The 26,531-nt window shown below is 32.5% G+C and overlaps 2 protein-coding genes and 1 long non-coding RNA gene across 3 annotated transcripts in view; 1 reads left to right on the top strand and 2 right to left on the bottom strand.

The window, feature by feature from the left end:
• The window catches only part of LOC126899820 (cathepsin B-like), a 41,947-nt gene extending 25,474 nt beyond the window's left edge, over nt 1-16,473 (top strand). The window contains exon 6 of the mRNA XM_050675044.1: nt 16,179-16,473. Coding sequence (XP_050531001.1) covers nt 16,179-16,453 — 275 coding nt within the window. The 3' untranslated portion in view covers nt 16,454-16,473. The remainder of the gene's footprint in view (nt 1-16,178) is intronic.
• Nucleotides 9,539-10,242, bottom strand: LOC126899832 (uncharacterized). Its single transcript, XM_050675062.1, has 2 exons — nt 9,926-10,242; nt 9,539-9,795 (listed from the first exon to the last, which is right to left on the bottom strand). Exons 1-2 carry the CDS (start codon nt 10,197-10,199, stop codon nt 9,566-9,568), a joined length of 504 nt encoding a protein of 167 aa, XP_050531019.1. The 5' UTR covers nt 10,200-10,242; the 3' UTR covers nt 9,539-9,565.
• Nucleotides 16,474-22,331: 5,858 nt separating the features above from the next.
• Nucleotides 22,332-24,182, bottom strand: LOC126899847 (uncharacterized). Its single transcript, XR_007702718.1, has 3 exons — nt 23,815-24,182; nt 23,459-23,565; nt 22,332-23,390 (listed from the first exon to the last, which is right to left on the bottom strand). It is a non-coding gene; the product is annotated as an uncharacterized LOC126899847 (long non-coding RNA).
• Nucleotides 24,183-26,531: the final 2,349 nt, after the last annotated feature.

Below are 26,531 nucleotides of genomic sequence, written 5' to 3'. Positions count from 1 at the left end.
GAAGGGCACAAGAGAAATCAAAAGACGCATAGGAATGGCAAAATCAACGTTTAATAAAAAATCAAAATTATTCACGTCCAAAAAATTGAACCTTAGCATTACGAAAAGACTCAATAAAACATTAGTTTGGAGTATAGCCCTATACGGCTGTGAAACTTAGATTATAAATAAAATTGAAAGAAAAGCATTAGAATCATCTGAGATGTGGTGCTGAAGACGCATGGAAAAAATAAGCTGGATGGAAAGAAAAAGTAACCAAGATATACTGGAAATAGAACAAGTAATAGTTTGATGTATTTAGTATATAATAATTGTGTTGAAAGTACAATACCATTATCCAAAAAATAATTTCGTAAAATAATAAAAAATGAACGCATTGAAAAATTTTTTTTGTCTGAGAAATGTCTTTGTGCGGGTCTGGTGTTATAAAATAATTATAACAGTCGTACTAGCATTAGACCAAACTATTACTGTGGTACGCTATAAGATTTTTTGGTGCAATTATATTCTGCCAAAGACTATACTTCATCATTTCGAGGAGTTTATTTCCTCTGGTTTTACACCCGTACAAAAGTAACTAAACAAATTTTTAATTTGAACTATAAATGCTAGTATCTAGTAACATATAAAGTAAAAATATTTTAATTTCAATTGTTATATACTTGGAATATTTGTTATGACAATCAAAAACATAAGGACTTGATACGGTCCCGCGGCATTCTCGATACATAAAGCCCCGCGACCCGTGACACCTTTATCAGCCGTCGCTCTACTACGTGCATATGGTAGTTTGACTGACTAACACCACGTGCGATACGCCACAGTACAAAGTCCAGGAAGTACCGCACGTCCATCTACGACCCGCCGCAAATATACGTGAAGTAATCTCCGTGACACCGCACGATACAAATCTCGAGATATCGCACTGTATTAATCCGCAGCGTCTCCAACCTCACCGGCGGTTTCTAATAAATATTGTGTATTGTACATTTTTCTTTTTCTTTTATTTCTGTTCTAAATTATAGTTGACTATTCTTATTTCTGAACAATTAATATACGGTTTCGTGCCACTTGTGGTAACCAAACCTGTGTTATTTTAATAGTGTCCTACGACGATAGTCGTTACAGTCTATTGTCTATGTCTTCTTTTTTGTGTTTGTTACCACATTTTCTCAGCTCTCACCAAACGGATTTCTTTCAACGATACGTCAAAAGATCACAAATCGTATCTAGTCGAAGACATTACCCTCAAAAATTGAAAAAATTTCCCTCGTTCCCCGTAAATGGAGGAAATCTCCAAAAAAATTACAAATTTAAAAATCACTAACTTTTGACATTTTTTCAATTTATTTCATTTAAAACTGCCATAACTATTTCAATAATGATTATATCAATATCATTTTTATTGTATAGATGCATAATGTCTTTTTCTATAATTTGATATATTTTTTTATAAATTTGATCCTTTAGCTGCCCACAGAAGGGATTCAAAATGACAACTATTCAACAAAAAATTAACTTTTTAAGGTGTTTTGGAAATCTGACTTTTATATATACCTCAAATTAAAGCTTATGTATGCTTTATTATGAAAAAAAAAAAATTCGGACTTTTTTGTCTTAACGGTGTAAATGGCTACCGTTGCTAATTTTGTGTTAAAATTCTTGATTTTGTATTTTACAATTTTAACGTTATTATTTTTTATTTTATTTATTTCATCATTCAACGCCCATTACTGAAATAATACAAATCAATAAAAATAATAACAAGCTATATAACTTAAAACTTTAAAGTTATAAATATTAAAAAAATAAAAAATGAATTTAAATAAATATTTGAAAGATCGCTTAAAATTATACTTTGATAGTATTACGACATATTGACAATAATAATGTTGACGAATCAAAATTACATAAGTTTAGCATGCGATTAACTTGCTAGTTTTTACAATAGTTCTTTGTGGGGGTAGATATTTAAAACATGGAATTTTTATGAAGAAATACTTGAGGAACATTGAATGGTGGTATCTTTTCTAAAATTTCGGGACAATCTATTTTGTTATTGAGGAAATTATACATCCACCTTACATCTAAATATTATCTTCTAAATAATAGTCTATTTTCAAATTATTAAAAAAAAAATGTTATGGTTAATTCTATTTGTATTAAATTTGCCCGATAAAGAAGTTAAGAAACGTTGTTGAATTGATTCAGTCTTTTTAATATCATTGGCTATAAATTGAGATCAAATAATAGAATCGTACTCCAGACTAGATCTTACAAAAGAAAAGTATAAAGTTTTTAAACAATCTATATCATGAAATTCATTGCAATTACGTTTTATAAAAATTATATACAGAAAAACACGACTTGTCGCCTCGGTAGTATGGTTGGGAAGAGAAAAATCCGTTGTCGCGGCATTTGTATAATGGCCGCTGATCGTGACGCCGGGTGGTGGTGGTGCCAACTTTGAACACGTTCATTGGGGGGAAATACAACAATATTGGTACAGGTGCACAGTGACGGTCAGCTGATGACGATAGGATGACAGATATCAGACCGGTTGACTAGTGGAGATTATCACATACACAACTATTAAAATACTTTACACCTACTGTATACATCTCTAATTGATAAGATTTAAAAAAAAAAAACTAGTCAAATTCTGCAACATTACATACTTTATCCTAATCAGGATATAAAGACTAAAATGTATACATTTTTTATTATACTATTTCTTTGCAATATATAAATTATATCTGTAACCTAAAAAATATAAAACGAGTTACCAACAGAAGGATTCGGCATTTACTTAGTACAGTTTCTTTAAAGTTACAGTAACTATTAGCGGTCACAGGCTCCCAGCTACCATAATAGTTAGCGACCCACCCATATAAATCCTTTTTTAATTTTTAGCTCGCGATAATTTTTATCTTATCAATGTCAATACCATAGACTATAATTTCATATATTCTGCATTAGTACAATAAGTAGTATTCATTTTAATTTTTTTTTAATTCGTTTAAGTTTTTAATTTAAATTTTTTACAATTTAAAAACTTGTGTTTATAGATTATTTTTATAATTTAAGTTTTTAATAAATCACATTTAGTTAGATTGTTAAAGGTAATATAATATTTCACTAGTATTATCACCACTAGATTATTAATTACTGTAAAAATACGTTTAAAAGCTGTAATTTCAATTACCAAAAAATTTGGAATACTATAGACTGGTAGTACGCCAAAAAAATAGTTAAGAAAGTAATAAATGATAACTGCTTCAATCTTTTTAATAATCATATATAAATAAATGTAGAAAATATTTATTATATATAAGTAGGGTAAAATGGAGAGAGCTGCCCCCGCCTCACTCACTCACCGCCAATACAGTGGAGGTGGAGGAAGTGTACGGGGGGATTAAATCCTACGTAAAATAACCTAATGCTATAGTGGGGGAGAACGATGAAACTCAACGTAATCTAACCTAATGGTGGGCTGTGGGAGAGGATGAAACACACGTTTTCTAAGAATTTTATCATGGGCTACCAGACGTTTAGGTAAGCATATTTTTCAACATTAAAGATGTCGCCGTACAGTAATGATAATTGTCGTGCGGATTTCATGAGAACAATGGTAACGTTTGTCGTTATGCCTTTATAATTTACTATTGGTAAAGAACAAAATTGGATGTTATAAGTACGCACAAATGAAGTGAAACTACTTTCAGAATCATTCAAATGAATAAAACAAAAAAAAACAACTAAAAATTTGATTTGCATTTGAAATTAATTAAATTTATTAATTTACTTACTCTATTTTTACAAAAGATATAATAGGCTAATGATAATTGAAATATCTAATACGTGTTTTTGATTGGACATGATAAAGATCTCGAGTCAAAAATGCATATAATTTTTGTTTACATTTTTATATGCACAACCAAAATTACTTGAAATTAAATTATTCAATGCATTTTAAATAACATTAATTTTCAAAATTTCAAGGGTAAATAAAAATAAAAATATATTTATTACTTACTATTATTGTTTATTAATAAACTATATACAATTTTATTTTATTTTTACATTAATATAATATGTATGTAATACCTAAGGATATAATTAATTTTATATATTAATAATAAAATATCTAATAATTATAGATAATATTAAGAATTATATATATTATTTATTTATAAAAATAATTATGAATAAATACAAATATAAGTAGGGTAAAATGGAGAGAGCTGGGCCTCCCGCCTCACCCACTCTCCCTCTTTACGGTGATGGTGGAGGAAGTGTACGGGGAGGATTAAATCCTACGTAAACTAACCTAATGCTATGGTGGGGGAGAACGATGAAACCCAACGTAATCTAACCTAATGGTGGGGTGTAGGAGAGGATGAAACCCCACGTTTTCTAAGAATTTTATCATCGGCTACCAGACGCTTAGGTAAACATATTTTTCAACATTAAAGATGTCGCCGTACAGTAATGATCATTGTCGTGCGGATTTTATTAATGGATAATGTGGAAAAATTATCTATGTTCATTAGCAGTGAAGACGTGCGTCCACCCGAAAAATTAGAAGCAAAATCTGTATTTGTATTGGATAATGTGATTTGTGAAAAACAAATTCATATGACATCTTATTTTTAGCGAGGTCGACACAATGGTGTTGTTAGTTTTTACCTAACACAGACGTATTCTAGAATTCCAAAACAACTGATAAGAGATAACACTTATATGATTATACTGTACAAACAAGACGAAACAAATCTCAAACACGTTTTTGAAGATCATTGTTCCAGTGATATGAGTTTTAATGAATTCAAAGCAATGTGTTCACAATAATGGAATAAAGGACGATATAGTTTCATTACTAGAGTGAAAGATGATTACCTCAACAATGGTCGATATCGATGTGGGCTTGATATATTCATAAAAATGACGCGAGTATAAAAAGACGACTCATACTGCTATATGTTTAATTAATATCAAGATGTCGGATAAAGTGTTGAAAGAAATCATACGCTCTAAACAAAACATAAAAAATAAAATACAGTTAATTCATAGAAATGTTGAGAAATCGGAAAATTTTGTACGTACACATATGACCGCTGGTGACACCTCTTCAAGAAATAGCTAATCAAAATCGTGTTGAAATGGAAGAAAAGCAAAATCATAAAAAGTCATTGTTTCGTCACTTGGGAAAAGCCCGTCCTATAGTAAAAACTGATCCAATTACATCCTTAACATCCGAAGAAAATGATATGATACAGAGCTCTAGCGAACCCTCTACATCTCAGGAAGAGGAAATAAAGATGGAAAGTTCAATAAAAAATGAATCTTCTACATCACAGGAAGAAATAAAGACGGCAAATATCGATAAGCCTAAACGCTCGTTTTCCAGTGAAATGCAGCGAGAAGATTTTTCAAAGTGGTTGTTAGAAATGGACCCGGTTTACGGTTTAAAATATGTGAAAGATAATGATTTTATCATGGGTAATACTACGGTTAAAATAACCGATGATTTTTCAACTATTAAAGTTGGGACATTAGCACCACGACCACTAAGTTATGGGCTTTATCAATTATTATTTAAAAGTAAACCTGCAGTTGGTTCATTCAATAAAATGGATTTATCGGATTATAAAATTTTACTACTTTACACTAATGCCCATTTAGGTCGAGATGGAAANATTTACTACTTTACACTAATGCTCATTTTCGAGATGGAAAATTGAAATGTAATGTAGGTTATAAATATAAATACATCATTAGTAACTTATTTCCTCCGAAAACAAGAAGTGGTGTGTTAACCTACAAAATTTTAAACAAAAGACCTAAAGAATACGTATATTGGAACGATTCTAATGAACTCATAGTTCGATTAGAACTTTTACACAATGCAAGAAGTGCTGGAAATACAGGCGTGGGAAACGAAATACTGTCAATAGAAGAAGAGTTACGAGAACTAGGTGTACTATCATGAGTAAAATAGCAGAGAAAGTAGCAAATGAATTACATAGAACGATTAGAAAAATATTTCCTAGAAGAAGAGTTGTATCGTACGACAAAGATGACTTGTGGCAAGCAGATTTAGTAGATATGAAAAAATACTCTACAAAAAATAAAAATTTTACATTTATTTTAACGATAATCGATGTTTATACAAAATATGCGTGGGCTGTGCCTTTAAAAAATAAGTCTAGTACAAATGTCAAATCAGCTTTTGAAAAAGTCTTGTTCAATAGATCTCCAAAAAACTTGCAAACAGACCGAGGTTTAGAATTTTTCAACAAACATTTTCGGATGCTCATGAAGAACAAAAATATAAATCATTATTCAACCTACTCTACAATGAAAGCGGCTGTTGTGGAACGATTTAATAGAACACTTAAAGAAAAAATGTGGAAAAAATTTACTACCAATNAACTTAAAGAAAAATGTGGAAAAAATTTACTACGAATAGATCATATAGTTGGATAAACATTATAGCAGATTTAATAACAAATTACAATAATACAAAACAGCGCCATAGGAACAACTCCTAGTATAGCATCACGTATTCCTGGAAAAGTCAGTTTTAAACGGCTACCTATTTTAAAATACAACAAAAAGTTTAATATTGGAGATAAAGTTCGTCTGAGTAAACATAAAGCAGTATTTTCAAAAGGATACACACAAAATTGGACATTGGAAGTCTTTATAATCGCAAAAATTCGTGATACAAAACCTGTCGTGTACGAACTGACAGATGAAAACAAAAGACCTATAAATGGTTGTTTCTATGAGCACGAACTTAGCAAGACTCAGTTTCCAGAAGTTTATTTAGTGGAAAAGATTATTAAGAAGAATAAAGACAAATATTTTGTCAAATTTGTTGGTTTGGATAATTCACATAATAAATGGATAGATTCAATCGATATTATATGAAGCATCCATATTTTTTTTTTTTTGCTTCGATGCGAAGCGGAAAAAGTATTAATTTTACTATGATGTTTTTTTTTTTTTATGTCTGTTGCCACTTTTTCTCAGCTCTCGCTGGACCGATTTCTTTCAAAAATACGTCAAAAGATCACAAATCGTATCTAGTTGAAGACATTACCCTTAAAAATTGAACAAAATTTTCTCGTTCCCCGCAAATGGGGGAAATATCCAAAAAAATTACAAATTTAAAAATCGCTAATTTTCGAAATTTTTTCACTTTTTTTTCTTAAAACTTCCATAACTTTTTGAAAAATCAACAAATCTACATAATTTTTTTTTATACTAAAACCTTAGATATTTACCTTTCATTTGATATCATTTTTTTGAAAATCTATCACTTACCTGCTCATTGGGGAGGATTTAAAATGGTAACTTTTTTAAAAAAATTAAATTTTTCAACTGAACTTTTGAAAATGTTCCGTAAATACTGTGTCCTTTAAACTTATATCAAATTAAAGCTTATTATTTTATGTACTATAAAATGAAAAAAAAAAAATTTGTCCCGACACTTTTTCTTCTACATTTAAATGGCTGCCGTAGTTAAAAAAACACTATTTTTGTGTTAAAATTTTCGATTTTAAATTTTCAACTTAAAAATGCTATAACTTTTTGAAAAATCTATATATCAGCACAAATTTTTTTTTTCTAAATACATTATAAGTACATCTTTCATTTGACATACTTTTTATTAAAATTGGACAATTTCCCCTTATATAGGGGGCGTTCAAAACTTAAAATATTGTAAAAAACATAGATCTTTTTCAACTGAACTTTTGAAAATGTTCCGGAAATACTGCGTCCTTTAAACATATATCAAATCAAAGGTTATGTTATATACTATCAAATGAAAAAAAAAAATTTGTCCCGACATCTTATCTTCTATGTGCAAATGGCTGTCGAAAATTTAAAAAAAAATGTAATGTTTGCGATAAAAATTACCTCTTATCGGAATGTTTTTTGTACTTAAAACTGCCATAACTTTTTCAAAAATGAACAAATCAACATAATTTTTTTTTAAACTAAAACCTTAGATAATTTTCTTTCATTTGATATAATTTTTTTTGAAAATCTAACACTTATTCTGCTCACTGGGGGGATTTAAAATAGTAACTTTTTTACAAAAAATAACTTTTTCAACTTAATTTTTGAAAATGTTCCGGAAATACTGCGTCCTTTAAACATATATCAAATCAAAGGTTATGTTATATACTATCAAATGAAAAAAAAAAATTTGTCCCGACATCTTATCTTCTATGTGCAAATGGCTGTCGAAAATTTAAAAAAAAATGTAATGTTTGCGATAAAAATTACATTTTATCGGGATGTTTTTTGTACTTAAAACTGCCATAACTTTTTCAAAAATGAACAAATAAAAATAATATTTTTTTGTATTGAAACCTTAGATATTTCCCTTTCATTTGATATAATTTTTTTTGAAAATCTAACACTTATTCTGCTCACTGGGAGGATTTAAAATAGTAACTTTTTTACAAAAAATAACTTTTTCAACTTAATTTTTGAAAACGTTCCGGAAATACTGCGTCTTTTAAACATATATAAAATTAAAGCTTATTTTATGTACTACAAAATTTAAAAAAAAATCTGTCCCGACGACCTATCTTCTATACGCAAATAGCTACCATATTCAAAAATATGCTATTTTTGTATGAAAATTATGGGTTTTCTATTTTATTTTAATAGAAGTTGATGTTGCTTTTGCAATTATCCATCAATTTTTTAAAATTAAACACTATCTACAGATTTGCATCGAAGCGTTTCTTATGATAGTGATTTTAATCACTGTCAGATTAAATCTATACTGGACCCAACTATGCAATGTGTCCACTATGCCGCGACCCCACTGTGCTACCGTTTTTTATTAATTATAATAAAACATTTTTTCATTATTGTAATAAAACATTTAGTTAAATAAATAGACAATTACAAATACTACACGAGTTTTTTTTTTAATAATTAAAAATATAAGTATATTTTCTTTTTTTTTTTTTTTTTTATGTTACATTTTAAAACTATATACGATTACATGTGTTTTACTAACATTTATTTACAATTATTTAACAAAAAAAATCTTAAAACTATTTATACTTCTTACACATATTTTTTACAAATTATGATTTCAATATTTAATTTTAACAATATTTTTTTCCAACGAGAATCACTTAAATACTACTATATTTGTATAACCTTCCTATAGTGGTGATCGTGGTGGTATAGTATAATGCCCGTGAGCCAACGTATCGATTCTGTTGTCGAGCGTGTAGCGCTTATCGTCGAAACGGTTAAGCGCCAACTTGGTTGTACGTAAAGTGCGTACTTCGTGCTCGAACGAACCGATTGACACGTTCTGTCGGTACGGAGTGTATGGTAGCGATAATGTCGGTGGAGTCCCTCCATCGCGTACAGCTCCGATGACCACACGGGCATTCTCTTCAGCCAATGCTCGTTTTAACGCATCGTCGCCATCGCCATCGTCTTCGAACAAACATTGTTTGTAATCATTCAAAGACAGATGCTTCCGGACGACGTGCCCTAGGATCCCCTTAGACTTTATGAGTTAGCTGCCTTCTATGACATATGCGTAGCCCTTTGATCGAAGTGCAGCGACCTCAAAGAGGGTGAGGCCACTGGTCTCGTCTGAAAACAAGCCGGGCATCTTCTTTCTATCGGTGGAGTAGCAAGGGTGATCCATGGACAGGCTAGATGCGTCCACGTGTACAAGTAAATCGGGGCTATCAGCTAAATCCTGGTAGAAGTCGCCGACTCTGAGCAGGTATATGAAGGAGTCTGAGAAAAATTAAAAATATATAAATATTATAAAAAATATTTCTACNAAATATATAAATATTATAAAAAACATTTCTACTAAATAATTTCTAAATTCTAAAATATTTCTATTTTGTACGGTTGTACTCACCAGTATCCATGTAAACCAATTCGATTGCGTTGCCATAATGTGGTTTCAATACGTCGTAGAAGTACTTGTACATTAGCGTCTTGCTAATGTCATGCACTGCTAAACCGACATATATTGGTTTGATAAACTTTACAATCTTTGTGTACATTATGACAGCGCACAACCTCTCACCGCATTTGATACAGTCGTTGAAGGTTGGTTGGTTTACGAGCTTGAGTAGACGTTTGGAACTGGAGATTAGCTCAATGCGGGTTCGCTTCCGCATGTTCTCCATGGTTTTTCCTATAAAATGTGAAAATTTATCGAATAACCCACAACTGCTTTAGCATTGAGTCGTTGTGCTCGTCATGCAGCTCTTGTGGATACGATACTTCCACTTCATATATACGCCCCGCATTACCAGTGTCCGACAACGATTGGAGGTCAGCCATAGGGTCTGCTCCTTTATACCACCGTACGGCATGGACGACTGACTCATAGCCCACCCGTAAAGGTTATTGCCTGTATACATTAAACGTTTTTAAACCATCGCTCAATTATTGCGCGTTTATATATACGTATAGATTACTTACAGTCTTGATACACGATCCATGAGTCTGGTTTTGACGCATCGTAATCGGGTGTCTTAGGATTGTTGGCCTTTGCATAGTGCTTGACAGCCTGCACTAACCCACTACAAATGCCCTGTTCCACATAGCATGTCGTAGTCGTTCAAGAGCTCCAGCTTCATCCTGGTGTATTTCAATATACAATCGAAGCTAAAACCGGGCGCGGTGTAATAGTGTGCCGGGTCCAAATTGTACGTTGAAGTACAGATGTCGCGGATGTTCTCAAATACATCAGCCAACAACAACACGTCGATCTTAAGGTATAGGTCGCTGTACTCACCGAGGGTTGAGCAGCCGAAACGGTTCCACACCTCCGTGGCATGTCTATAGTCATCATCATCGATATTCGACTCACTTAACTGACTATAGAAAGCGTCTTGAGGTGGTAATTCCGTTTCGTCCAATTTAATCCAACTATCAGTGTACTCGTAGGGGTATACGCCCTTACGTGTCACCAACGGCATGTCTTCCGGGCGGAACACTTTGGCCGTCTCCTGAAATTGAACGAAATCAGGCGTCATTAGGTTACTGGCCAAGGTGGACATGAACCGGAAGGTGTCGACGAACCGTATGGAAAAGTAATTGGTCACGTATTTCGTTACTGAAATATACTTCTCCTCGGAATTCGGTATGACCGAAATTCTTTGGTCGTCGTACCTCAATTGAATGGCAATGAAATGCGCGTCGTAACCTGATAGATTGTACAAGAAGCACGGTACAAAATTGACCGTCTTCACTTTTAGGTTACATGCATTGCACAACGTCTGTCTGAATCTCCCCGATAAATGGCAGTGGTCTACGACTTTAGGGTTGGAATCCTTGAATGCTGTACGGCACAAGTCGCATACCACTTTCTCTCCGTGCCTGCGCACATCATCGGCAGACATTGGGATAGGAACGTTGGTTTTGCGCAAAAATTTAGAAATGTTGCGAGTCACTTCAGTTACAGTCATCACAAATGCCTTAGCGACCTCTTCGCGATCCTCAGACCCACGGTATATCACCGGTGATTGTGGTATACCGTAGCGTTCGAGGAGCTCGGAGGGTACATCGTCCGATGTTTTCACCATAAACCCATAGCTCATGGGATGGTGGGTGTGCACAGTCCTGGTGTATGCACCCATACGATCGTCTGTTTTCTCCAGTAAGGCCTCAAAATTGGCGTAGATGACGAACGATAACCGTTGCGTCTTTACCCACGCTTCAAATTCAACCTTACCACCCTCTGCCGGCATAACAGGTAAAATTGGTTTATTTTTGCCGCATATCCACTTGTGTTGCTCCAACGCTTGTTGACCCCGAAGAATATGCTTTTTAGGCCGATCATCAAAGCAGGTGAAGCAATGTTTGCTAGTGTATATGCGACCTTGGTGTCTGGTTTTTTGTTTACGAAGCTTAGAAAAATCTGAAATGAACGCGAAATGTGATTTTTCAGAGTCGCTAATATACAATAGATCAAAATGATTCTGTTGTTCTTATTCGGCAACTCTTAGCGGATACACCAACCACTTCATCTTAACGTCGTCTCGTTCCAAGCCGTACACGTTAGGGTTTTGTCGTTCAAATATTTTAATTTGGGACACAGGTGTGGGGAACGTCAACCCTGTAAAATCATACCTGTGTTCTCGTTAAAATATTTTCGATCAACGCGATATTTGTGGTCTCCCTTGACGTGTCTCGCCAAAATAGACCACTTGAAACAAGACTGATCGATATTCTGTGGGTTGATGATTGCTTTTCTATTATTAATTCCGGGCGGAATCGGAATATACGATGAGACGGCGAGGGGCGTTTACTTGTATACGCTGAGCATAATGCCGTCGATATGCGATAAAGTAAAGCCGCTACCCCTCCCATAGTACACGTCTTCATCGGCGAGCATAACCTCAAAATCTTCATCGACCGCACACCCGATATTCGTATCGGATAGCAATGCCTTAGCCCGTGTTTTGAAGGCACGGTCCTCGGTTGGTGCTTCTGATCGCGGTATATGGTATGAGGCATCCAATTTGAGATTATACTTGATCGGGCGGTTACCTACGATTTCAGGGAGTCTGGCGACCAGCTCGGGTTTAACGGCGCGCAGAAAATCTCGATAGCTAGCGAAATTTTCCACATTCTTCCGATAAAACCAAACGGCCCCACGCTCAAATGCGGAATCGATCTCGGTGAAATCACGGGTATCCATCAATTGCATACGTAGCCTTTTCGACCTAACCGCGCTATTATTAGCCCTACTACGCTTAGCCGCCTGACGTGATGAAACAGATGTCTCGGAAGTAGCTTTAATAAAAACTGAAATAAATTATTTTTTTATACATAAAAATAAGTAAAGAAGTTTTTTTTATAATAAATAAATAAATCATAAATTTATATAAAATTGATAGTAAAATTAGGTATTGGCTTTATTTTACTATTTTTGATAAATTAATTAATTAAAAAATTAAAAATATTTAAAAAATAAATTTATTAAAATAAAATAAGTTTATAATTGGAAAAATCTACATACCTTGTGTAGAAGACGATTGAACTTGCTGGTTCATGGTTTTATTTATACGTGTAAATTATTAAATAATAAATTTCTGGTTTTCAAAAAAACAACTGCACGTCAATGATAATCAAAATCAAATGTGACAGGACAAGAAGTGTTTAACCGGTTATATAGTAAAGAATAAAATACGTAGGCATGAAACACAGCCAGTGGTGTCATTTTTATCATAAAATGCATACGACAGTGATCGTTACTGTGCGGTGGTACCATTAATGTTGGAAATATCCTTACCTAAGCGTCTGGTAGCCGATGATAAAATTCTTAGAAAACGTGGGGTTTCATCCTCTCCTACACCCCACCATTAGGTTAGATTACGTTGGGTTTCATCGTTCTCCCCCACCATAGCATTAGGTTAGTTTACGTAGGATTTAATCCTCCCCGTACACTTCCTCCACCATCACCGTAAAGAGGGAGAGTGGGTGAGGCGGGAGGCCCAGCTCTCTCCATTTTACCCTACTTATATTTGTATGTATTCATAATTATTTTTATAAATAAATAATATATATAATTCTTAATATTATCTATAATTATTAGATATTTTATTATTAATATATAAAATTAATTATATCCTTAGGTATTACATACATATTATATTAATGTAAAAATAAAATAAAATTGTATATAGTTTATTAATAAACAATAATAGTAAGTAATAAATATATTTTTATTTTTATTTACCCTTGAAATTTTGAAAATTAATGTTATTTAAAATGCATTGAATAATTTAATTTCAAGTAATTTTGGTTGTGCATATAAAAATGTAAACAAAAATTATATGCATTTTTGACTCGAGATCTTTATCATGTCCAATCAAAAACACGTATTAGATATTTCAATTATCATTAGCCTATTATATCTTTTGTAAAAATAGAATAAGTAAATTAATAAATTTAATTAATTTCAAATGCAAATCAAATTTTTAGTTGTTTTTTTTTGTTTTATTCATTTGAATGATTCTGAAAGTAGTTTCACTTCATTTGTGCGTACTTATAACATCCAATTTTGTTCTTTACCAATAGTAAATTATAAAGGCATAACGACAAACGTTACCATTGTTCTCATGAAATCCGCACGACAATTATCATTACTGTACGGCGACATCTTTAATGTTGAAAAATATGCTTACCTAAACGTCTGGTAGCCCATGATAAAATTCTTAGAAAACGTGTGTTTCATCCTCTCCCACAGCCCACCATTAGGTTAGATTACGTTGAGTTTCATCGTTCTCCCCCACTATAGCATTAGGTTATTTTACGTAGGATTTAATCCCCCCGTACACTTCCTCCACCTCCACTGTANGGACAACCTAGAGCCCTTATTAGTCCGGATTAATGATATATATATAATATGTACATATATAATCGCTAAATGCAGAAAGGGCACATATCAGAGTTTTAAAAATTTTCAGGAAACACAAAAAATTTAATATATTTAAAAAAAATTAAATTACAAATTGTATGTTATAGAATAATATAGTTTAAGACATGGTATACATGTTTCCACAATCACTTTAAGAATTATATTTAAACTGTAGGTATTTGAAGGACTTTAAGGCCGTGGACATGTGCCGTTTATGTTTCAAATTATCATTTATATTTCGAAAATAACTGTTTTCTTATAAATAAATAGCTTTAATATGCATAAAAATTAAAATGACATGATTAAATAATATAGAGTAGATTATATACTAATATTGAGTCACAAAAATTTGATATCTTTGAAATAATAAGAAATTAAATTATAGAAATATGTTATGTTCTATTTTGCCTTGCTTAAGGTGTCTCAGTTTGAAACGAAAATATAAAATTCCAAAATGATAATAATACTGGCTCTGGAATATATTTCGCTAATTGCTTCAAATCTTTCATTTTATTTTCAATAATTGGTAAGCTCGAAGTATAAGGTAGTGTTTTTGGGTACTGTATGGGCATTGCATTGTTTTTTCTCAATTTGAAAGGGTATGATATTGTTCTGTCAATAAATTCACTTGCCTTAATTATTCCACATTTTTCTGATACACATAAAAAATAATGTTATTTAGAAATTAAAAATTTTTCAATTGTACGACGCTGTTTAAATGTTTTATTACGGCTTAAACATTCTAATGCGTTAGTATTTTTAATATAGAATTGTGGAAACCACATTTAATAGTCATAAATCATACTTTTATCAACTAAGAACACTGAAAATTTTTCGGGGTTTTTTGATGATTTTAAAATAAGTTCTACATAGTCTTCTAAAGTGTATAGACGATCCACTCTGTTCAGTTGTTTTTTTATCAATGCGAAGTCACGATCACACGGCAAAAACGAGTGTCCTCTTTGTGTAAAAAAATTAGAGCCATAATCATTTTGAGTAATGCGTGGTTTTTGTTCTGCCCAGCACGATTGTCACAAAACAAACGCAATTCCTTAACATCATCATCAACAAAACTGAAAGTTTTCTTACATACTTGAATATGCCGTCCATCTGCTATTAAAATATACTGAACACTTTTGGATTTCGGTTTTTCTTTTCCTTCTTCTGTTTCTATTCGTTTTCGTTATCTAGTAATTTCTTTTATTTCTATTGTTCGTTGAAGATGAAGGTCTTGTTCATTTCTAGAATGCAGCTCATAAAACATTTTCATTATAACTTCAAGTTTTTCTTGTTGAATGTTTTTGAGACATTTTTTTGAACAACTGTTAATTGAAAATATTAATGTAAAAATATAAAAACTACTAGTTATTAATAGCGAACAAAACTAACTAAATATGATATAATTACCATTCTTTACGTATTAATGAAGGATCATTTTTTGCAGCAACTATTTTTACAACACTTTGTATGTTTCTTCTCTTCGATTTTTGCTTGCTTAATAATATTTCTTTTTTATCTTTTAATAATTAAAAAATGAAACAAATTACTGTAAAATTATATTATTTATTGTAAATTAATAATTTTTATGTATTTTATAATGAAATTAAATTACTTAAATCACTTCTACATTTCTGAAAATCTAAGAAATATGAACATTTCCAAAAATCTTTTAATTGAAACTTGATGTGTAACGTTTTTATACTACTTCGTATTTCATATTATTTTTCTTTTATAGAAATTTTTGCTCATGTTTGGGGAAAATTGGAAAATGAACATGCTGCAAAGCTGATTGGCTGGGGCACATATGATGATGTTAATTATTGGCTTTTGATGAACTCATTTAGCAGAAATTGGGGAGAAAATGGTACATTTAGAGTGCATAGAACCAGAAGTGATCACTTTGATTTTGGTTATGCTATAATAGCTCCATCTATTAGTAAAAGCTCCAGTACAGAAAACTATGTTTATTTAATTATAATTATTAAAATTATTTTATTTTTGAAATTTTAATTCTTAAAAAATGCTTTTAATGTAGACATTCTTGATCTTTAATAATAAGAGAATTATTAATTTCGTGTATTTTACTCATCTTTCATTAAAGTTAAATTATATCAAAATTGTTCCTATTGGCTGATTGGGTTTATTAATTATTTTATTTATCTATTTAACTTACGCAAATTGGGTTAAAGTACAAAAATTATAGAGTAAAAAAGACAAAAAAAACATAGTTGTATTATTAAATAGTATCATAACTTAAGAATTAATAATTATGTTCGGTAGTTTATTATAATGTACCACAATATAATACATAATACACCACACATTTAACGAATATGAATAATTCACAAGGGAAGGTCACGGTGATAAAATTATCAATTTTCATAAAAGTTATTTGTATGTTGTATGGGCTCACGATTTTTTTTTTTTAAGGATCACAATGGGTAATAATCCAGTCCTAAACATGGCACCATAAATAAATAATAAAAAAAAGGATCGCCAACCTACAGAGCTAGGCATTATATTGTCTGACCAATGAAGGATTTTAAAAGAAAAATAGAAAATTAACATCAAAATTAATTTAAAAATGTTTGAAAATAATGAAAATTAAAATGTTGTCCAATTTTTAATATAATTATATTAAGCTACTAAATAAGAGAAAAATGTTTTTTATGTAAATAATAAAATAAAACATTAAAATATAAAAATTTACTATATACTTTTTGCTAAGGGGAGAAAAATGACTTAATCGGACTTACAATTGTTAGTCCCATTTCCATGAATCACAAAAATATATTAACTTTTTTCTTAGTTTTTTTAAAAATTATTTATATTATTCGACATAAGGTCGCTACGCATTTGGGATTATAATAAGTGTTATGTAAGCTAGTTTTTGTTGTTCTCCCTTTGGTGGGTTACAGCAAAATGTTCATAATTAGTATAACTAAATATACTAAGCATATTAGATTCATATAACTATTATGAAAATTGGTGATCCCGTCATTGTGACCTTGCTTAATAGTATTTATGGTAGAGGCCTCCAGTATATGATCTGCTTTTTTGAATGATATTTTTTTTTAATTATATTGCAAGCGGGCTTTTAGATTAGTAATTCGGCCTGTAACAACAACGTGGTTTGCCACTTGCATAACGACTAGCTAGAGTAGCAAGGGTCGCCACCACCTAGGCGAGGTGTCACACCTATCAGATATGATTACCGGACCATAGGTGGAATTTAATTTTAAGTTAATTAAAAGTATAATCTAAGTTAATATGTCGTTATATGTATAAATTACTATAATGCCTCGTGGTTTATAGAACACAATTATGCCAATCAAAGTTGTATGTGGTTGATATGTAAAACATACCGTAGCCCGTGTCTAGATTAAGGAATAGGAATGAAATACACGCGAGTAATTAAGTTACTCGCGCAATAAAATAAATATTACAATTGAAATTAATAAGGAAATTTAATTTAATTGTTAAAAAAAGAAAATTAAGTTAAACATGGACAAAAATGCGAATGCATCAAAAACCATGTCTACAAATAAAGGCAATACAAATAAAATAAAATATTTAAACAAATAATATTACAAACATCACGGACGGTATTGGAACACATCCGTTAATGTTAACAGGAAATTAATGAAGAACACCAGGAGCGGTCTGGACACTCGCTCCTTAGCGTTGGCTAGAAGAAACACGTGCTCTTCACACATAAACAAAATTAAGTTAATTTACAATAAAATAATTAATAAAATATAGCTCATTACATAAATATAATATAAAAAAAAAAACGATACCCGGTCTCCGAAGAGACCCATCCGATGGTCTGGATGCTTCGCCGAAAAGATCTGGCCGTTCGCCGTTGGCGGTTCTACTCCATCATTGAAAAATATGTCAATAAAACAACAAATGTGTGCACCCTAGCACGGTCAATGACAGAAGAAAGAATAGAGAAGAGTCAACACCGATCTAACGGGAATTTCATATCGATAACGGCCAGTCGTCTTTTTGGAAGGGATCAATACTGATAAACAATTCGATTTTAATTATATTTCTCTTTTATCGCCTTATCTAGCGGTCAGAGGCAAAATAATGAGTGGTTGACACCGCTGTGTCAGAAAAAGGTTCTTTCGCGCGATAAAATAAATAAGTAGACATAACAAAAAATCATAAACCTTCGAATTTGTGACGTTACAATATTTTAATAATGATGACGACTATGACATTGACATTTATTTTACGCCCATTTTTCGTCAAATGGTTGCGGGTTTATAGAGAATGTAGTCCTTTCAGCGCCGCCTTGAAAGACTGGAAAAGTTGATTGACTAGTTACATCTTTTAACAAAATTCGTTTTTTTCCCGGTACATCATGTTCTGAGAGAGAAAGAAATGAGTTGCCAATTAAAAAATTTCCCAGCATGAGGGAATCACTTTCGGCTGAGTCAGAGGAGAGAAGAATTAAAGGACGCGATAAAAATAGCCTCTTCGCGGAATATGACCATAAAAATTCTTACAAGGTCAGAACTTGATTTTCAATAATTATGATTACCATTATGATTTGACAGAACGAACCGTGGCCTCCCTTTGACCTCCTAAATGATGTGCGCTTGGAGGATTAAATTGCCAATTACATTGAAGACTGGTGATTACATTATTTTGATAATCAGGCTTACAAAGTAGTTTACGAAGGTAATTAGAACTTCACAATCAAAGTATAAATCAGCGGGCAGATCTCGACGAGCTACAAAACAATGTAAAGCCGCCAAAAATTCCTCCGTGAAAAGGTAGTACACATACTCCAAGTGCATTCGTTTATTGTATAACAATTAAACTGAACAAGAATCATTTTTTTTATAAATTAATTATATAGCAAGATGTTACCAAAAAAATTGGAATATTATAGATTGGTAATGGAACACACAAATTATACCGATAAGCGAAATAAATACGATAATAGACGTATTGTAGGATTAGAGTTTTATTAGTAGAACTATAAATTTTTTTTTTTTTCAATGCACTGTCTTTTAAAATGTAATAACATTAAACATATGAGAGAATTAATTTAAATCGATGTACAAAAAAAATGCAAAACATTAGATTATTTTATTTAAATTTTATAATAAAAACTTAAATAAATACTTTAACAGTGTGTGGTTTGGTAATTGAAATAATATAAATTTAAATTAAAATTTTATATTTAATTACATATATTGTTTTACACTGCATATTGTGCATTATTTTACAGTAGACTATTCGATTACAGTGCAATGTATGCATTTTTTATTGCATAAAATAATAAGCTATAACTTAAAATTTATTAAATATTTTTTGCAACTTAATTAGTGGCTATTTAACAGTGATCTATCTTAATCGATCACTTTATTGTGTTTAAATAAATATTAACAAGCACAGTGTTGTGAACTGGCTTTTTGCTGCCTAATTGTAATTATGTAATTTAATAGTATATATATAATAATCATGGGAACGGAAGCCTCTATTGTCTTGTATAAAGTATTTACCAGGCAAGCATCTAGTCCTTCTAGAACATTCGATGCTTGCTCAGCCTTTTTCAATGCATTGGGCCTACGGCCGCCACCGCCTGAGGCGACGCGCCAGTAGGAGTCAGCTACTCGTTCAAGAGTCATATAGTTCATAGGGTCGAACCTGGACGACTCTCCACTGAATCTTTTGTTAATTTGCTCACTGAATCTTTTATGTTAACTTGTTCACTGAATCTTTTATATTAATTATCAACTAATTAAAATCGAGAAGTTAATTATAAGTGTAAATATATTTTTAAATATAATAAACTAATTATCAAACGCATTATCTTTTCATTTTGTCTACCGTACCAACCCGGTCACAACAACAGTGATATACTGTAATCTCAGTCGTCGAGATATTTCTGATAAAAGTAGTGTGCCCGACTACATCAAAATAATTATTTCTAATTATCCTATTGTAATAAAGTTTAAAATATTCATTTCACTCTGTGGACATTTTATTTTACTGACTCAACAACTAAAATAAAATTAATTATTTTAATTGTCTAAATGAAGAAACCTGGTTAAGCAAGTTTTTATTTGATAAAAGGAATTTTTTTCAATTTTTGAGGGTTATGTCTTCGGCTAGACACGATTTAGAGGGTTAGGTATATATTAGTTTAGTGTGTGAAGAATATATTTAAGTATGATGTTTAATATCGTTAAATCCAAATGTTTCTCGAAAAGTTATTTATCTATTTCGGGTAAAGGTGTCGAAGAACAGAAAACGGGACGTGTATCGCTGATGCATCTGTGGGGATGGTCGTCGTCATGTCCGTTTCATTGTCCAAGCAATCCGTTACCAATGCCCTACAGACTATTTCACCGGTGGGAGTGGCTTAGTCATCACCACTCCCTGCAGTCACAGTACCAACCCCGTGGTTGGCTGCAGGAGCCTGCCTCAACACTCCTGCATTAGCGCATATTCGATTGACGTCGACACCTACGCCCCACACCAAACGCTGGCACTGGGGCATCCGATTTCCCTAATGCAGTAACCTTTCCGTTCCATTGTCACTGGCCCAACCTTTTTTTTTTTTTTTAAATTTATTGCTCCGATTGGCTTAGTTGTGAACCGCCTTGGAACTACCAATAAGTATTACTTCAGGCCGGCTCACGCCGTCCTTAAAACTCACAACACCACGTTGTGAATCAGCCCGAAATTAATCAAGAGATGATTCACAACGTGGTGTGGCCTTCCCCGTTAGCCGGATCCCGAAAGTGTGATCCGTTGCCCGGGTTGCACCGTGTGGAGGTGGAGGCAGGACTTTGCGAAGGGGGCAAAATAACTCACAAACATAAAAGAAACATATAAACACGAATACCTAAGGCACTGGCCTAAACTAGCGCCTCAGGTCCTCCTGTGCCGGGCGGCGTGGTTGCCTCTCTCTCAGGCGTTCCGCTTCCTCCTTCTTTAATAAGACGGATTCGGCCTCCCTCAACATCAGGTCCACCATGGACCCGACTCGGAACGTGGACCTTAGTCCAGACTCCAAAGAGTCCTGTTCCTGGCCCACGCCTCGCACCGGAAGAGGGTGTGCAAAGCGCTATCAGCCTCTCCCGGACGATCCGAACAGTGGTCGCACGTCGGCGCGGCTGCTTTACGAATACGGTGTAAGTACTCGTTAAAGCAGCCGTGGCCGGACATCACTTGGGTGAGACGATAAGTCATCTCACCGTGAGTCCGGTCCACCCACCTGTCCAGCCGATCGGGTCCTATGAGGGTCCACTCCGAGAGGCGAGTCCGCCACCGGAGCACGGACATCCGCCTGAGCGCTAGCCGGTCCTCGGGTTCGAGGGACCGGTTGCGCTCTCGGCGGAGCTCATGCCCGGCGGCGCGTTCCTCGGCGAGCAGATCGGCGGGCGGCAGTGACGACAGGATCCCCGCCGCCACTCCGGACACCGTNAGTGACGACAGGATACCCGCCGCCACTCCGGACACCGTAACTGTCCGGATCGCCGCCCGCCTTTGCACCCTGAGCAGGGCCTCACGGTTTTTGGACGAGTATCCGCCCAAACCGGGGACCCGTACAGGAGAACCGAGTGTACGACGCTGACTAAAAGTCTACGCCGCATCTCTCTCGGCCCTCCCAGATTGGGCATGAGTCCCGCCAAGCAATTCATAACTTTCTGGGCCCGCTGGGCCGCACGAGTAATGTGCGGCCCGAACTTTAGACGTTTGTCTATGACAAGGCCCAGATAAGTCATGGAGTCCTTAAGCGGGATCTCCACCCCCAGCACGGCGAGCCGTGGAGGAGTGAACTTGTACCTGCCCGTGAACAAGACCGCTTCGGTCTTGTCCAGGGCGAGGCTAAGTCCACTCCCCTCCTGCTGGATCCAGGCGGNGTCTACTCCCCTCCTACTGGATACAGGCGGTAACTGCGCTGAGCGCGCAGTTCGCCCAGGCTGTCAGCCTGGGCGCCCGATCCCCGGACCTCCAAAAGGACGGCTCCCGTTCGGCTCCTCCTGGTCCCAGCCAACTGGACACCCAGAGCTTTGAGTTCAACGGCAGCCATCGCGGTCTTTATGACCGCGAAGTACCGTTGACCTTCCCTGAGTGGCTCGATCACCACCGCCTTTTTTTAATCATCCGTAAATCATGAACATATTTATTCAAACTACTCAATATACCCTCAACTTATAAGTAAAGATAAATTATGATTAATTTAAAGTATGCATGTTATTATTTATCTGAGATTTCTCATTTTTTTATTTAAATTATAATTCAAGTAACTGTAACTGAAGTAACATATTGTTTATAAGGTGTATTAATTATAAATTATATCCAGTGTTTATTACTTATATGACATTTGTGTTTTAATAATGGAAGGAAATGATGATGAAAATTTATTTAATATAAATGATTTTATTGATATGAATTCGGTTTTAAGCAGTGATATTGAATGTGATTTTTTTTTTCCAGAAGTTATTAATTCTTCTACGAGTTTACAAAGTGTAATTACTAAGATAATATTGTAAGTTATGATTTTTAAATCTAAGTCGTCGCATAGTTGTTAATGAATTAAGATTATTTTGTTTTATTTAACAATACAATACATAGCCGCAAGCTGATAGTTTTTCTAAGCATATTTGAAAGAACTGAATAATTTTAAGTAAATTAGAAATAACATTTAGTCAATTTTAGATCAGATAATCAAAAATCTAATAAGATGTGGAGCAAAAGTTGTACTGATTATAATGCATCCAACAAAGATGAACCTGATGAGTTATTACTTAAAGTTACTGAATCTATGACTGATACATTGTCATTCGAACAGAACAATTATTTTGAGGGGTTGCGTGAATGTGTAAATCTACGGAGGAAACATATGGAGACTAGGGATCAGGATGTTTCAGTTACCTTGTCTTCTATGTTAAAACTTGATTGTTCTAAAAGATTACTGAAAGAATTCGACTTAAAAGAGTCAATAGAATTTTTCCAAAATGAATTCAATGTGATTTTACCAACCATTAATTCTTCTCTGGATGCCGAATTTTGTGACCCTAATTTTAATGCTTGTGCAGCAGCAACTAATTTTCTTCAAGGGATGGCTAATAAAATTGTATCAGATGCCTCTAAAATGTAAACATAAAATATTTTAAAATTACACAAATTAATTACATGTTATGTATAATAATTAAATATTTTCAAATTCGATGAAAAGCTGAGAAGCTATTGGTTTTATTTGAGACAGTAATGAAAATAAAAAATATATATATTTTGATTTTTTTAACAAAATTGAAAACTTGACACATTTATTAATCCTTATTTGCATAATTTTTTTTCTATCAAAAACATTTTTCTTTATTAAATGTATAAAATACTTGAAAAGAAGAATCTTTATGCATTTATAATTGTTAAAAAACAAATTATAATGTTGGTTGCAGACGTGTAACTATGCGCAGTTTTACGTGATAGTACTATAGTGCATATACTATAAATTTGTCATTATAGTAATATAGAATTGAGAAGGGAGACCTATAGTTTAATGTTTCGTAAACGTGTAAAAACGATTAATAACACTTGCGTTATAAACATGCATAGTTCACATTATCCAAACACTGGTAAAATTAGAGCGTACATGTACTTTAGTCATAAAAGCTGTAAAAATTTGTCCCAATTTTAAAGGTACATAACCCAAAGTATTCAGTTCTAGTAGAAATTATTGCCATGATCCCGAAAATGAGGGCAAAACAAGTTACATTAAAGAAGATGAACGCGATTAAAAAAACGAGATGAAAAAACTATTAGTAATAGTTTTAAATATTTACACTATTGACTAATCATCGCCCTCCAAGATTGTTTGTCGTAACCTACAAAAATAAAATCCAATGATATAATACGAAAAATAAGGTCTGAAAAGCTTTGTGTGCCGAAGACTATCAAACAATGATTTAGATGATTTAATATGTAGGTTAGTGATGATAAAAAATAGCAATAGCAGCTATAATAGCACTGCTATTTTACAATAGCAGTCGCAGACTGCTATTCAATGTAAATAATAGCAGTGATTGCTAAATTTCGTAATTTATGTTTTTAACAGTCTACACTGTATTATAACTGCTACACTGCTACTATAGCACATAATATAATGGAAAATAGCAGTAGCTATAGAGCGGCATCCTGGCGGCAGGCTTGGTGTTATGTATGATAATTGATAATACGCATTCATATCTATAATATCTAATACGACAAATACAGTATTATTNGGCATTAGCTGTTAAGCATCCAAAATGTTTCTGTTATCAACGCTTATCCAGTTATTAGATATTAATATCTAATACGACAAATACAGTATTATTAGTGAAAAACAAAAACCACAATGTCAATAATAACGTGTTTATAATAAAATAANATATCTATAATATCTAATACGACAAATACAGTATTATTAGTGAAAAACAAAAACCACAATGTCAATAATAACGTGTTTATAATAAAATAATGAGTGTGAACTGTGAAGTGAATAGCAATAGTGTAATGTAATGTGGATGAGAAATAGAATAATGGATTCATACACTCTACAGTAATATTAGCCTATACGTAATAAGAATATTATGAATATTTTAAGAATGTAATATAATAGCCCCATACATGAAGCAAAAAGATATAAAAAATGAAACTACTATGTTCAAAATGTGAGTACACCAAATATTATAATTAATAATTTTAAAATATACATACTTATTATACAAGTGTCACATCAAATCTATACACATTCATATGAATATTATTATATAAGTAACTACAAAAAATTGTTTAATATTTATAAAAGCTAAAATGTAATTATAATTAATATTTAAATTTAAAAATTGAACATTTAAGGATAAAATATGTATACATATTTAAATGTATATACATTAGGGTGGTCTTTAGTTATACTAGACAAAAAAAAAGTTAAATTATTTTCAATGTCTCAGCCTCCCATATTGTTCAACATGATAAGAAAGTAATTTGGGTAAAATTTTATCATGTTAAACCACCCCCTTCACGTGCCTGTAAAGGGTTACAAATTGACAAAAAGGGTAGTTTTTTAGTTTTTTTTAATTAACTTCAAACCTGATGACTGTAGCGTAAAAACGTATACCAACTTAATTATTGTTCATTAAATTTTGCATAAAAAATATAATAATCAAATTTTCCGTAAGTTCATTATTTCCCGAAAAAAATTAATAAAACTGTAAAAAAAAATTTTTCTCCCAAAATAAATTTTTTTATGGTTATTTAATTATTTAGAACAAATTATTAGAGATACGATAAAATGTTTCATATGAAAGTTGTACGAAATTTAATTTCCTTAAAAAAATAATTTTAATTTAAGTGTATTGGCCATTATGATAAAACAAGTTGTCAAAAATCTCCAAATAAAATAGGACGATACCTTGTTATCGAAATCTATTTATACCAATATGATAGATGTGAAGTAGGAAATTACTTTTATGGCTTATGCTATTGATTACATCACAGTTGTCAGTTACATTTCAATTATATACACTATTTTTTAAATTTTATACTTGTATTTATGTATGCTTAATTAATTTCTTCCATTCTTAATAATGACTACAAAACTTAGAATAAATATTTATTTAGTGGGGAATGAATCAAATCAAATAACTGGTGGTAAATTGCCATCTAATAGACAAGTATTTTTAGTTTTCTTTTATAATTTACGTGTTATGAAATTAAATATGCGTCAAAGTGCACATTTGGCTATAAAAGAAACAATAATATTTTATTGAAAACTATGAAATTTGTATTAATTTATAATATTTTTAGATAACAAAATTGAGTTCATTTCTACATCTTCATCAAATGAAAATGAATCTGATATAGAGCTTGACGAAAAACTTTGTNCATTCTAAATGTCCGTGTCAATCTTCATCAAATGAAAATGAATCTGATATAGAGCTTGACGAAAAACTTTGTGGTCCATCAACAAGTTCGGCTATTGTTATAAGTGGTCGAGGGAAAATTGATTTTATAACAGACCGACTTATTGCGGTTCTTGATCATTGCAAGATTAGCGACAGAGATGCTGTTC

Source organism: Daktulosphaira vitifoliae, unplaced genomic scaffold (genome assembly GCF_025091365.1).
Source record: "Daktulosphaira vitifoliae isolate Bord-2020 unplaced genomic scaffold, ASM2509136v1 Scaffold_2, whole genome shotgun sequence".
Classification (NCBI taxonomy): Eukaryota; Metazoa; Arthropoda; class Insecta; order Hemiptera; family Phylloxeridae; genus Daktulosphaira; species Daktulosphaira vitifoliae.
The sequence above is the reverse complement of the archived record's forward strand: the minus strand, read 5'-3'. Positions and strand labels throughout refer to the sequence as shown.